Source organism: Danio aesculapii, chromosome 2 (genome assembly GCF_903798145.1).
Source record: "Danio aesculapii chromosome 2, fDanAes4.1, whole genome shotgun sequence".
Classification (NCBI taxonomy): domain Eukaryota; kingdom Metazoa; phylum Chordata; class Actinopteri; order Cypriniformes; family Danionidae; genus Danio; species Danio aesculapii.
Window position 1 is genome coordinate 23,217,155 of NC_079436.1, and position 15,094 is coordinate 23,232,248.

Genomic DNA, 15,094 nt, shown 5'->3' on the forward strand with positions numbered 1-15,094 from the left:
TTGAATGCAGCATGAGTATAAAAAAAACATTAGCTGGAAGGGACTAATTGCAAACTTCAGTTGTGATGCTGAAGGCATATTTGTTTTTAAAACATGTTATCTACAGAAAAATTAAGTGTGGTTGAGACTGGAACAGCATGAACTGAGTGTCTTCAAAGGCTGTTAAAGAGATGGGAGGTGAATCAATAACATCACATCTCTTCTAGAGTCTGATTTTGTGGCTTAAAACCATGTCACCTCCTGTTTATGACATACCTGTATTAAGGCTACTTTCCAGGATCTTAATCAAGCCCCTGAATAGTATCAGTAAAAGCAAACTGTTTCAGGCTGTTGTGCTGCCCTTTTTTGTTTGTTTTTTCCCTTTTTTTTTAAACCTGTGCTCACAAGCACTGCCCGTCTTACATAAGAGACCACAACTACGAAAAATGGCAACGCTCTTACATAATCCCCTCTTAGGCAAAACTAAATGGCATTAAAAGGCTTTAGCGTTCCGTTATATTTGCACACACCACATTGTAACTTTGGATCAAAAATACAGGTTACCTTTTAGTAATACAGGGGGAAATGGGCTTTTAACTTTGATCAGACTAGAAAGCAGTTCTGTGCAATGGTAATACTGTGTGGTTTTTATGAGTCACCTCATCCTGTGGCTTTGCACTTTTACCAAAGCCATGTTGTACCAAGCTATTCAAAATGAAAAAATAAAGTACTTGCACAGGGCTAACACACTGCAAAGCTTTGTAAAAGGGGAAAAATATCAGTTTAATTTTATATGAAGCCTGCAAGTGTTTACAGGTGTTATTCAAGATCCAAGCATTTTTGTTACTTGTACCATAATATATTGTATACACCATATAATAAATCATTATGTTCCTCCATTAGAAAAATAAACCGAAGTGTGCTCTGATTATGAACAGAGAACAAAAGTATTTTCAAGTGCCCATGGTAACAATACTGTGCATATTCATTACTGCAGTACATTTTATTACAGAATACCTTTTGGCATATATAATTTATGATAGGACATCCCCATATTGCCCAACTAACACAGCACTCAGAGAACTAAAACACTCTTCATTTTAATAAATGGGCCATTAAAACAACCCATAGACTAACTGCCAAGTGTTTTACACTAATTTCACTCTGTCATGGCTCTCTCCACTACAGCGGTGCTTAATCCTCTTACTACATCATGTAATCTGAATGGAATTGTGACATTATTATACCAAATGTGGATTCACACATTTGAGTAAGAAATTATCTTTCCCCATGCAATCAAACCAATGAAATTGTTTAAAATCAGGGGAAAAATGTAACTTTCAGGAATGATAAATAAAAGTTTAGTCAATGCACTCAAAGTCATAACGGTTTATTAAATTTTGCACCTTTTTTTGTACCAAAATAATAATAAAAAAAAAAATCAGGTTTAACAAGATCTTGAATGAGACATTATTCGATGTTAAGTGGCATAATCATCGCTGGCGTCTTTCACGTAAAGCAGACCTAAATAAGAATCAATGTAAAAACAAGCCTGTGGCACAGATTCGATTTGACTGGAAAGAATGCTTGTCAGGTTTACATATTAGACACTTACATAAGTTTTATAAAAATGCTATAAAAATGCAAAAATTACAATCCCATTGAAGCATTATGGCTCCATTTAAAACACGCCTTAAGTATTTCATGATCTAAGACTAACTATACAGATATTAATCTCATCTTCAATTAGCAAGGCATTAATTTTAGCCATGGTTTAGACTATGACAATAAGCTTACCATCTCCAAACATCACTTCAAGTACTGGCTTTCACAGAGAAATAACAAATAAAAGAGACAGAGAAAGAAAAATCTATATACATTGTAATTATGCAATATGCAAAGGCTTCATGTTGCTTTGGGCAACGCTATGAGTATCTTTGAGTTTGTGTCCACAGTTCTAAGACCGACGCATTATAATGTGACTGCTGTTCATCTGTTTGAGGAAAGACCAGATCCTGGCACCATTCAGTTTTTACCCAACGCCTCTAGAAACGGGCTCCACTCGTTCTTCTCTAGATTATACACCTCCATTGAGTTGAGGAACTCATTGCCATCAAATCCCCCGACAGCACACAACACATCGTTCAATACCGCCAAACCTGCGTTACTCCGTGCTGATGTCATGCTTCCCAGCATCCTCCACTCGTTCGTGGCTGGATCATACACCTCCACACAGCGCAGAGCATGAGAGCCATCAAATCCTCCAACCACAAAGAGCTTTCCTGCAAGCAGTTGGAAATGGCTTAAAGGGAAAGCCCTGAATTTGACAGGCTTACATCACTACTTTCCTACATGCAAGACCTGCTAAAAAAAAAAAAAAAAGCCTTCTATTTTACCTTCATACACAGCTACACCAGCTCCACGACGAGCCACATTCATGGAGGCCACCAAGGTCCAAGTGTTGTTTTCTGGGTTGTAGCGTTCCACTGAGTTCAAGCAGTTCCAGGACTCAGCACCACCAATCACATACATGTATCCACTCAGCTCGCACACTGCTGCCTGGTGTCTCCCTAAATGCAAAAGAGAGAAAGTAAACAACAGTCAGGGTATACAATTTTTTTTTTTTAAATACATAAGAAAAGGCAAGCTGACATACTGATGTTGAGGGGTGCACAGCTGGTCCACATTTTTGTCACTGGGTCAAAGGAGTCACAATTCTTCAAGCCCTTCTGTCCACAGGGATCAGATCCTCCCACTACGAAAAGCTTGTTTTGCAAGGAACACACACCTGAGAAGAAACATGATTAAGGATTACCTAACGAATAGCAAACACCTCCTGTTCTGTATTTCCCAACTATTATATAATGTCATCCATCAGACATTATCCAGTCTCAATATATTAGTTAGCAATAACATTAGCAACATTACTGCTGCAGCACAAATAAAATTGAGAAATAATTTCTTAATTTATTCTGAGATTTTCCACATGCACCATCAATCTCGGAGCTTAGTCTTTAAAATTAACCCTTATCCATGCAGACTAGCCTGGAATAGAACAGTTAAGCAAAGAGACTGGTTTGGCTTGACAGTGGAAAATTGATTCAAAGTTAGTAAAGGATTAAGTAACAGTTTCAAAGTGAGCAGTGTTTACATTAATCTTGTGGCATAAACGCCAAGGTGCAAAAACATTGGGCCACTCACATGACTTGTATGCTCAAATGCTTATGAAGAAGAGTTTTTGTGCATTTAATTAAAAACTAGCCTAGAGTGCAATCTTCTGTTAATCAATTGCAGAGACTCATGGAGGCATTCAGAAAACCTAATTTCTTGGTCAAATGAGTTTTAAAATACAGCAGTAACAATGTTGACCAATTACAGTAAACGGCTCTCCAAAACACTTAAGATCATAAATGTTTCAACTTTACATTAAGTCAGAAATTACATTTAAAAAAATTCCAGCAGGAAGGGATTCATACCTGCATTGCAGCGATTGGTGCGGAGCTCAGGAACTTGAATCCACTCATCAGCTCTGGGGTTATACATTTCTCCACAGCTCAGCTCATCTGAGTGACCATTGGAGCCACCCATCACATACACCTCGCCCTGAGAGGAAAAACATTCATTTAGCTCTAATGTGAGATGCAGCAAATCCCATTTATGACTGGAAACAGCATCTTTACCATTAGCACAGCCATCTGGAAGCGAGCTCGTGGAGTGCGCATCGGAGCAATGAAAGTCCAGCAGTCCTTCTTTGGGTCATAACACTCCACAGTTCTCAAGCACTCTTCTCTGTTGTAACCACCTGGACAGATAATGCATGTATTAGATATACAAAAGCCGAACTCCTGTTTCCATCCATGACATTAGTTTCTTCCATCTCACATAATTCAGAGGTAATTTCATTTTGCGTCTCCTCTAGTTTCACCACTATCAACAATTGGTCACATTTGCATGAATGGCATTACAAAGCACACAATGGCATCTTTGCATGTTCTAAAATATGCTCAAGGGGAACTCCCAACTACATTTATGCCACCATTTCTATTTAAAGGGATAGTTCAAACCAAAAATTCAAATGTGGTCACCATTTAAAGGGTCACAAAACACCAAAACACATTTGAGCTATTGTCAGTCATATGCGTGTCCCACACTGCTAAAAACACTATTAGGACACATATTTCACTAAAAAGTGAAAATTGGTAGTTTTTGCGTTATTTTGAGCAAATTCGTACTTCTGGTTAGAAATTAATTTTTGAAACTGCGTCACGGCCATGAGATCTTAGCGTGTATTCCAGCATGTAGACTGGACGTCTGTACCTGGGAGTACCTTATGACATTTCTGAGTGTGCTGCATTCATTCATAAGTAAGACTTGGTTCAAAACAATCAGCGCGCTCTATTGTGTATGTGGTGCAACTTTATTATATCCATGATAGCTTCAAAGACCGTTTTTACCTGTTACAGTGTTCAGACGGCAGAGAGACGCCACGTTGTGTTGCCAAAACAAGTGTGCAGTGTTGCTTTCAAAATTTGCTGCAATGAAGGTTTTGTTTTCATTTTCCCTCTATGAGAGCGTAGCTGGACTCATGTGTGGATTAAGGCCCGTGCAAACAGAGACGTTTTTACTCGTGTTTTCCGCCAATATTTAAAGGGCTAAAAGGGCGTCAATGTGATTGTGCACACCAACGCGCAAAAGCGTCCTTTTTTTAAAAACCGCCTCATGCTTGTTTTTTTTTTGACGACCCACATCAAAACCTTCTTCACCAATCAGATTGGCACTTTTGTTCACGTGCATTGAGATACTGAAGTTACAGTAAACAGCACTTGGAGGCGCTCATGCGCAAAACTGTCAATGCGAGCGCACACTGAAGAAGATGCTCAAAAGCGATATGAACGTGGAGCTGCTTATTGCTCTGGTGAACAATAATCATTTCTTCATCACTAGAGCTGCTACTTGAAGCATCCATAACAACAATCGCGTGAACGGTCTTCTTTTGCGTTACAAGCGGGTGTCTGAAGCTTAAAGTTGTGTAGCGCCATTTAACGTCAAGGAGTGATTTTGCATACTCTTTTGCTCGACGCCTGTGGGGAGGGAGAGGAGAAAAAAAATTGCTTGGGTTTGATTCCGGAAAAACGTATTGAAAACCACTGGCGATAAACGCAAACGAAAAGCGCCCCGGTGTGTACGAGCCTTTACAGTGCATGCGACGCGTGACAGAAATACATGTCTAGGGAACTTTTTTTTTTTTTTTTTTTTTACCTGGGAGCTTTTCTCATCTGGAAATGGTGAAATACGGATTTGCTGCTTGTCTCCTTTTAATAAAGACGCGTCTCCAGTTGGTGTTGATTGTCCTGTCTCTACAGATTTGCCAAGTGATCAGTGGTCGTTGTTTGTTTATTCAGAGGCAAAGTTAGTTCGTATCGTCAGCAGTACTCTTTCAATGTTTAAAGACGGACTTTAGTCAAATGATTTCTAAGTTAATAAAGTTTACAGTACGTTGATATCACTACAATATTATGGACTGAAAAATCTGCTGTAAATGCTGCTCTCGAGTGTAAACATGTAAGCACCACAATCAAACTATTTCCATCATGTAGGATTTGCGCCGCATTTTGTGACAGGAACACACGTGGCTTTCTAACGCTACCCACCGAGTGCATCAAAGTTACCGAGAAATGCGAAGGGTTTTTTTTCTCTCATTCGCCGTGCGGTAACGAACACTGCATGAAAAATACACACTTAGAGCAGTTCCTTGAATCAAATATCTTGTTTGTCACAAGGGGCATGAATGAAATTCCTGAATGAAAGAGCCCAACAGCAGTTAAAGTCCGCCATTTAATAATTTGTCAAATAATTTGATTACTTATGTCCATGTAACCACAGCCACTGTCTTTCTCCCCTGCATCTGTGTGTTTGTTTTGCCTCTGTGAAAATCAGCACGTGCCCAAACCCACACTCCCATTTTTATGCAAATTTTTACAGACCATCCCTCTTTCCCTCCTCCAACACTCCCCCCTAAACAGAGCTGGACATGCCCACTTTCCTGACTTTTTCCAAAGTAGAGGTGTGAAAAAACCCTGTTGAAACGGGGGTTTCATGGCCCTTTAATTAAATTAGATTCCAGTTTATTTGAATAGTGCTTTTCATAATAATTATTCCAAAACGGCTTCACAAAAAAAATACATTACTAAACAAACAAAGTCATAAAATGCTACAGTAAGGCAGATAGTACAGCCAGCCATCTTACAGTTATATGATATGTACTTTCAAAAAGATATCTTTATCTATCAATTACTCACCCTTTACTTTTTCCAAGCCAGTTTGTGTTTTTATTTTATTGAAAAAAAAAAAAAGTATTGTGGCATCCCTAATGTATACCCATGTCCAAAACATCTTTTGGGGTTCCTTAAGGTTTGGAAAGCCCTAAAGCTCTTTAAGGTTTGGGACTATTTGATTGTGGCATGTATACATAGTCTATTTTAATTTTTTTGGTTGAACTATCCCTTTACAAGACAATTTTACCAATCTCTGGTCATGCATACCTGCAGCAATAAGCTTGCTGTCCAATTCAGCGGTTCCCAGGCCAGAACGGGCATAATGCATAGGCTTCAACAGTTTCTCCTGCAGATCTTCTGGTTGAGCCTCAAAGTTTGGGCTCTTCAGCACACATGGTGTAGCAGACGGAGAATTATGAGGACTGGTGCGGCCGTGCAGGGAGATCACACACAGCAGACCTCTCAGAACAGCCAGACACAGGTATGAATTGTCTGGAAAAAGACAACCAGTTTTGAAAAACATCCATTTGCACACTTTTCTTAGTACGGCAAGATATGAACTCATTTTACATTAGATGAAAATGATTGTACCAAAACTGAAAAAGTTTTCCTTTGCATGTTTTCAATTAATATGGGAAAAGTTAAGCAATTTGAAAGTCTGGTAAAATATGCAATTATAGGTGTGCAGTTTGAAAAAAAATCTTGCAATTTTTGATTGCAAAACAGTAAATTAGGATATTGTATTACTATTTTTACTAATCTTCGTCATAATCATCCTCCTGTGAAGCAGGCTTCCACAGCAATGGTAATTAATTTAACTACATTAGATTACAACTTAAGGTTTAGCAATCACATTACTTAAAATCCACTGCAGAAATATGACTGTTATAGTCCTACTTATGCCTTAATATCCTGATACAGGAAAACATGACCATAGGAACCATGTATAATAGCTATGGAATTTCCTGGCATTCACAAGTTTAAGAAACAAACCTATAAGCAATTCACACTTACGGGTGGTCTTTTCTGAAGCAATGTACTTCCATTCATGCTTGTTGAACTGGCTGTTGGAGGGAGAGATGCTGCCAGACGCACCAGAGCCCATTTCGTCCCTCTCTCTAGGCGGCTTCTTCTGCAAAATCAAACCAGGTGGCTCTAAACCTGCCCAAACTTCACCCCTACACCTCTACTGCATGCAAAAAGACCAAAGGGCCAAAGGCTAAACCCATTCCATCCACTGCCAAAAGCACCATTTAAGAGGTCTTTCACAGTGCAAACCCGGCTGGCCACTTACAGATCTCCCGTATAGTGCAAACCACCTCAAGCTTATTCAAATGGCAACCATTCTATTTTACAACAGAGAAGGCAGCACCCTGTAAGGGAAGGACTGAAAACCAGTCATGTACCTGCACAAACTGGATGCGGTCATCCTCAGTGCTGCAGACCTCTGCCTGCCCCTCAAGCAAACTCCCATCATGCAATTTGTGATCTGCTGAGTAGTACAGCGTTTGCACCTGCAACAACAAAACACCAACAAGACCCATGTGGGTGTTTCCATAACAAGAACAAAGCAATGTTCTGCCTTGGTCCTTGATGCAGTGGAGTCAGCTGCTATGAGGGAGGTCCTTTAAAACTGTGTGCTGGCTGGACTATGAGGACGCCTTGACCTTACACATATCTACGTTCACTGTAATTGTGGAAACTGCTGGAAAGAGATCATTCCTAATACAAGCAAGTCTGCTTTGGGTCAAAGAGCCATCTAAACAAATGATGGCTGCACAGTGGGATTGGAAAAAATATGCAATGCTCTCAGGAACACTGCACAGATGGGAGCTCATGGCGTTTGGCAGGTTGACTTAGTACCATTGATGGCTGGAATCTTGCATTCTTCTTCAGGGCTGGACAAATCTGCTGTTGATGTGCATTACTAAAACCTACAGAAGAGACGGGGAGATCAATGGGGAGGAGCAGCCATTAGAATCAAATTAATAACTTCATAACAGTCCTGCTGTGGAGAAAATGTTGAGTTACAAGGCAATTCAGGTCAAAGTGAGGGAAAAGAGAATAGGGGGAAAAAAACAGACTCAACAGTTCTGAAAGTTCATTGGGCTCACCTGAAAAACAGATCAGTTTTCAGTATTTTGAGGAGCACGTACTGCAAAATTTACAAGGTTAAGGGCAAAACTCTGGGGACAGGGGAAAGGGGGGAGCTCAAACTTTGAACAGGAATTCAGGAGACTTGAGCAAGTGAAAGAAAAGGAAAAAGACAAATCTGTAATACTGACCTCTTCCATCAGTTTCTCCAAAGGATCTCCATTCTTCCACAGGCTGCGCTGAACCCAGCTTATCACCTTTGAGTACAGTTTGCCATTACCTGGCAAGTTCAGGTTGTCCTCCAGCATAACCTCCAGCTACACAGAGTTATAAATGACATAATAAAAAGCTGAAATGTTTCAAATAAATCAAAACTGTATTTATAGAATGTTCATATTTTACATACTTTCAGACGTGGAAGTTTAAGAAAGTCATCCTGATCTGAGATCTCGTGAAGATGGTCCTGGATATAGCCATCAATCTTGCCCAGAAGCCGCCCATCAGCCATGCTACTAGCAAAGTTGCGGTATGATATGGCACTTTGGGAGTCCATTTTGGATAACAGGTAATCTCCACAAATCTACAAATATTCACAAGATCAGAGAACTACTTGGAGTGGTGCCATTAAATCACCAAACAATTGCAGTCTTATTGTTAAATGATGATTCACTTTTCATTTATGTTTATTAAAGCTTTCACAAGTACAACCACAGCAGACAGACGGATCTGCGTTTGACCCAGAGAGCAGTTATATGCACACAAGTGATAAAAAAGATTCACAAATACTCTTAAAACCACACTATTGTTATTTTGGTGTTAAGTCAAATTATCTGGGATAAACATGGTTCATTCAGCTAGAGTTTTCATACATTTATACAAATCTTGAAGTTTGGCTATTTATTAACATCACAATGGTGTTTTGAGACTTGAAATCACAAACTATTGTCCCATCAAGGTTTAAGTTCATTTTAAGTTCAGAGTTTACACTCTCTAATTCTCTCTAACGCTGCTAATTTACATGCTTCAGATTATATCAGTTTAAAGATTCCAGCGCTAAATGTGATAGAAACTCAACACCCATGCAGCTTTCCCTCTCAGCACAGAATAGTTTTTTAATTAAACATGTTACATGTCTTGTTGCAACATTGGCGGAATGCCTAATGTCAGAATAACCATATTCAACAGTCAGTTAAGTCTTTAGTGAGTCTAAAGTGAAAGTACACAATCCTGAATGAATTTAATTTGAAATGACAGTAGCAAATTACAGCGCTGTGGTCATTACAATTAATCAACAAGAAAAGACTAAAATAAAGCTTCAAGACTGAAATTAGAATACAAGACATTGAGAATAACTTTAAATACTGTAAATGGTAGATTATATTAAAGTATTTTATGCTGAAGCATGACATTTCGTAATGATATTTAAATGTTGAAATGGTGGACTTTTTAAACATTGTAAAACGAATCAAACAAGATTGTGACCACAGAACCATGATATAAACTGAACTGACAATTTTGTGTACTGTTCCATCCCCAGGAACTGTGCATGTGCATGCATACATGGGAGCATATAAATGCCTTTACACACCTGTTTAACTCTTTCCAATTTGAGCTTCTTTGCAGCAGAATACACATCACTGACCAGACTTTTATCAGCCTTTAATCTGTTAACAGAACAATATGGGAAGACATAAGACGTGGTTGTCCTTGACAAGATCACCATGTAATGTATAATTTAAATAGCATCAGAATGCATGTACTGGGCTGTGTAGGCATAGTTGAGCAAGACTTCCACAGCATCAGGGTTAAGGTCATCAAATTTAACCAGCGAAACTCCACCCTGTGGCTCCGTGTCAGCATTGAAGATTTCAAACAGGTAAGAGCTGCAGCAGGCCAACACAGCCTTATGAGCCATCAGCTCATGTCCACAGACCTGCAGAAGAGAGAGAGATTGAATTAAATATTTTAATTCAGCAAGGATGCATTACATTGATATGTTTATTGGCAAAATTTAATTCATTAAATACTTTTTTTTTTTTAGAACTTCTCATTACATAATCATGGGAAAAAATCATAGCAACTGTTTTCAAAATTGGCGATTATGTATTGAGCAGGAAATCAGATTATTCCTGAAAGATCATGACACTGAGGACCAGAGTAATTATGTTGAAAGTTTAGATTCATAATAGAAACAACAATATTTTAACATCCAACTTAAATTATTAATAACATTTCACAATACAATAGGGGTGGGCGGTACACCGGTGTCATAGTCATCATCGGTGTGACATTGCGCCACGACATGGATTTTCTAATACCATCAATACCGTAATAAATCAATTATGCGCCTTGAACGGCTGCATTTACATCAATAACAGCTAATTCTAAATAATAAGGCATTCAATTTTCTTCAAACGTTCAGTTGTGGTCTGAATACATGTCCTTATACTACAGGGCTCGAAATTGCAACCATTTTGGTCGCATGAGCGCCCGAAATTTAATCTATGCGCCCTCATAATATATTTGGGAGCATTTGTGTGTCTGAATATAATGGTTGTAGTGCAATCTGAATTGATTTTCTCTAAAAACTTGCTGAATCGCTCTACCCTGCTGCTGTATTAATTCATATTATCTGTCAGTCACTCAACGCTTCCCGCTGTCAGATAACAGGGAGCTTTTGTTACTGCAGGAAATGCAAACGGCTGAAGAGTGAAAAGTGCACAGGTTCGCAAACTTCACCTAAAGTTATAATAATAATGGCGCAGATGACAGCGATCATGACATGAGGTAAATGTTGATCCGCCAGCTGAGATCAATCGAGTGTTTTCGGAGAAGGTGCCCGAATCTCGATGCGTTGCATTCACCGCGTGTTCAGCGCAAATGTCCGCTAAATATAAAATCTGTACACATCATCGCCAAAGAAACTCACCTTTACTAAGTTTACACTGAAACTACGGCTCATAACAAAGAGCGCAATTGCGCTGATGGTCATCGCGAGAATCCTGCTCTGTCTGCTCATAAATTGGTGCGGCTGACTCGCCTGCTTTATTCCACCAACACAGAGAAATGAAGATCAGCTCATAACGAGACTGAGCATTTACAATGACCCAAACCAAAACTTTTAAAGAGTGATAGAAGTGAGACTTTCTTTTGTCCGTTCTTCCTTGAGATGTATATTATTTTGCTATTGAAAGTAATACCATAATATTATACCGTCACCGTTCAAAAGATGAAAAATACCGTGATATTAATTTTAGGTCATATCGCCCACCCCTACAATACAACCATACTTTTTTGTATTACAACAAAAACACAGCATGTGAAAACTAGTACAGAATGGGTTTATAGATGGGCATGTTTACTTTGCTTAAACAAAGGTGGTCTTACCAGCAACCTGACATCACAAAACTGGCCACTTTTACGCAAGGCATTCATCTTGGCCACAGTAGAATTCAGGAAGCTCTCATCTTCAAATATTAGATATCCGTTGGGAGTCATTTTGATGGATCTATCAAGTCAATGACATGGAGGCAAACAAAGCAATATGAGAGCTGCTGCTTTAGTATTCACAAATTCATGTGATAAAATAAAATTATTACTTTTAATTGATAATAATAGGAATAATAACTAATAAACAGTAGTAATAAATAATTAAACCCTTTACATTAAACGCTTTGCATGTTCCAGTTTATTGCAGTAAGCTGATCTGGGTAAACGAATGAAATCTCCACAGCAGAATAGTCAGAAATAAACCCCATGTAAATTTGGTAAATAGTACATTTGGAACGTTCAATTTAAAGTTCAAGGTCCTCAGATACACCAGGGGTTGTCAAATACATGATCTACCCATCTATCTATCTACCCATCTATCTTTTGTGTGTGCTATTAGATTATTAGTGGTATAAATAGCTGCTGTCTCTGTGATGAGTGGAGTTTTTCTATTTCCGTCACTGCTATGGCTAAAGAGAATCAAAGTTACAATGGCTGAAAAAAATGCTGTCTGTTAGTGACAAGTTCTCTTTTGCATTTTTAGTTCCTCAAACAACCAAGTTTGTGTTTAAGCAGTCCTGCACTGCATGCATTTATTTACAAGATACATTGAAACATTTCTGTTGAGTACTGACTAACAATAAAGACCTGCTCTCTGTCCTGTGGTGGTGGAGGGTAGTAGACAGTGGAGCAGGGGCTCAGTGAGGGGGCAGGGGGATGGGAGGAAGACCTCAGCTCTTAAAGTGAGCATCACTGATCAAACCGTAGGGGGCGTATTGCTGGTTTTTAGTTGGGTTTTAATATTTTGCACCCCTAATTAATACATGTATTAAAAGTGAGCTGAGAGTACTACACTTAAATCTGTAGCTAAGGGATAATCTAAAGTACAAGCACTAGTGGAATTTACACTCAAAGAAGAGAAAGTAGAAGTGACAAACTCTGAAGTTCTGCAGAAAGGCCTACAGATTCCTGCGAAATTATGAGCATAAATTACATGCATTTCTGCTAAAGAAACAAACCTACCAAACAGAAGTACAGTATTGCCGAAAGGCACTTTAGTATATCCTTCACTGTGCGGTACAAGATGGAGGCGTTTCTAGAAGACGCAATAGCACCAACTCAAGCTTCACAGGTCTTGCGCCAAACTTCTTGTCTGATACTACTCAGTAGGTTAAAGAAAACTAATTTTACCACCTTGATTATGCATGATGACCTGAAAAAGAGAAAAAAAAAACACACTGAAATCAACCATGACAAGTCAAAAACAGCTATTATTAAGAAATATTAGAATGATTTCTAAAAGACAACAAACAAAAACCAATCAAAGGTAAACATTTGATTTCGAAATACAATCTTATAGAAAGTGGACATTTTATATTCAATACTTTATTATATTACTATTTTAATTGTATTTTAACACCTTGAACTTCTTTTAAAAATCATCGTTCTATAGAAACACAGTGAGTCAGGGTCCATGCACACTTTAACCAGTTTTCAAGTGATTTCAGATTTCTGAAATATTTAATAAACTAAATCATAAATAATTTGCAGTTGTACATGCCTAGAAAAATCTGACCGTTACAGAATGAAAAATCACCCTGACATTTCTTGGATTTTCCACAAATGTGGAACCTTTAATGAGCTTCTTTCATGAAGACGTTTTGTAAATTTCCTACCATAAATGGAGCAAAACTTAATTTGTTTAGTAATATACATTACGAAAAACTTAATTTGGACAACTTTAAAAGGAGTATCTCTAAAAATATTTTTTTTCTCCTTTTTGGAACCCTCAGATTCCATATTTGTATGTCGGCCAAATATTGTCCTATCCTAACAAGCCATGCAAGCTTTTTCAGCTTTAATGAGGTTTGAGCAAACATTGTATACATTTTAGTAGGAGAAGAAAAAAATAATCGGCCGTTTTTGTGGTGCAGGATGATGTTTAAGTATAGTTTACGTTTTCAGTAAAATCTCTCTTCTAAAATTGCTATAGTACATAAAAAGTTGAGCAACTGTGTCTGTTTTTAAGTAGCTTAGCTTTTAGTAAGTGAGCTTTAATATTTCCGGGTTTGGTGTTTGTTGAAGGCGCGAGACCCGGAGCGCGAGGAGGAACTGCAGTTTCCAGATTAAACCAGACCCGCTGAAACAAACACACGTGACGCATCAACCTTATATTCAAAACTTGTGTTTCATAAACATTTCATAACAGGTCTGTAGTAGGCTGCGGGTAATATGACGAAGAGATAACGTTAATGTATACTATTAAGATATCTTACATATTTAGTAATGACATTAAAAAGCCAGTTGTATTGTTGAGTTATTTCGAACCGTAGCCAATCTTTCGCTATTTATTCGACATCCACTATAAAGTTAAAGAAATCTAGATTTTAGTCAGCTCGGCGGCTTCTGACGTTATTTGCCATTTTAATGAACGTAACGTTAATTGCGTAGGTTAAAAGCGCGTAATCTTTCGTTTCCTCATATCATTTGTAACCTTCAGTAAACTCGTGTTAGTTAGACTAACATTAACGTTACCTCTTTCACAGAATTCGACATAACGTGATTTAAAACAGCTTATTCTACAGCGAAAGCAAAAAAAAAAACGAGTTATGAACACTTGAGTATAAACCAAACAACCGCTTATAAGCACCATGAGTGATACTACGTGTTTTACAGATCTACATCGACCAACATTAAATTCAAACCCTAACACAATCCTTGAGATAAACACAGCAAACGGAGATTTAAACGTGGCCTTCTCTCAAACACGAGTACCACCCAAACGTGCCTCAAAACAAACCAGATTTTTCTAGTCACCTCACGACTTTAACACAAATTCAATCAGCAAAAACACTTTCGATTTTAAACACTAAGTTAAATAAATAAAACGTCTTACCGACACCCTTTGACTGTTAAAGACGACGAACATAATTTCTGCTTTAAGAAAAAGTAGTTATTATCAGTCCAAAGACGCGCCGTTTAACGAGATGAACCAAACAACACCGAAGAGCGCGCGCTTAACTATGCCGCGTCACTGATGACGACAGTGGGAGGGGCAAAATATGGGCTCGTCCATCTCTAGTTAACTTGGCTGATATGTTAATGTGACACTTTAAGTTATTGAATGGAATTAGACATTACTTGAAGATGAGCTGTGTTGTAACGTTATCTGGATGTTCATAAAGAGAGACGTGCTGTATGGATGTGCAGTGCGCGTGATTGGCCGTGTTTCACTAAACCATTATTCACTTTAATCA

The 15,094-nt window shown here is 38.3% G+C and overlaps 1 protein-coding gene across 1 annotated transcript; it reads right to left on the reverse strand.

Annotated features, from left to right (window-relative positions):
- Positions 1 to 961: 961 nt before the first annotated feature.
- ivns1abpb (influenza virus NS1A binding protein b) lies at positions 962 to 14,853 on the reverse strand. The gene is made up of 15 exons (XM_056475278.1): positions 14,734 to 14,853; positions 12,861 to 13,050; positions 11,736 to 11,856; positions 10,109 to 10,281; positions 9,937 to 10,012; positions 8,755 to 8,928; positions 8,540 to 8,665; positions 7,661 to 7,768; positions 7,269 to 7,386; positions 6,522 to 6,746; positions 3,660 to 3,781; positions 3,456 to 3,582; positions 2,636 to 2,767; positions 2,376 to 2,549; positions 962 to 2,261 (listed from the first exon to the last, which is right to left on the reverse strand). Exons 3-15 carry the CDS (start codon positions 11,844 to 11,846, stop codon positions 2,005 to 2,007), a joined length of 1,923 nt encoding a protein of 640 aa, XP_056331253.1. The 5' UTR covers positions 11,847 to 11,856; positions 12,861 to 13,050; positions 14,734 to 14,853; the 3' UTR covers positions 962 to 2,004.
- Between the last annotated feature and the right edge of the window lie 241 nt (positions 14,854 to 15,094).

What these genes read in the sequence shown, in the direction of transcription:
- ivns1abpb (XM_056475278.1), bottom strand. Translation starts at nt 11,846, where the DNA reads ATGACTCCCAACGGATATCTAATATTTGAAGATGAGAGCTTCCTGAAT. An exon ending in TGCTTCAGAAAAGACCACCC is followed by an intron (nt 6,747 to 7,268) that starts GTAAGTGTGAAT and finishes GTCTTTTTCCAG; the next exon opens with ACAATTCATACCTGTGTCTG. An exon ending in CAGCAAGCTTATTGCTGCAG is followed by an intron (nt 3,782 to 6,521) that starts GTATGCATGACC and finishes TTATCTGTCCAG; the next exon opens with GTGGTTACAACAGAGAAGAG.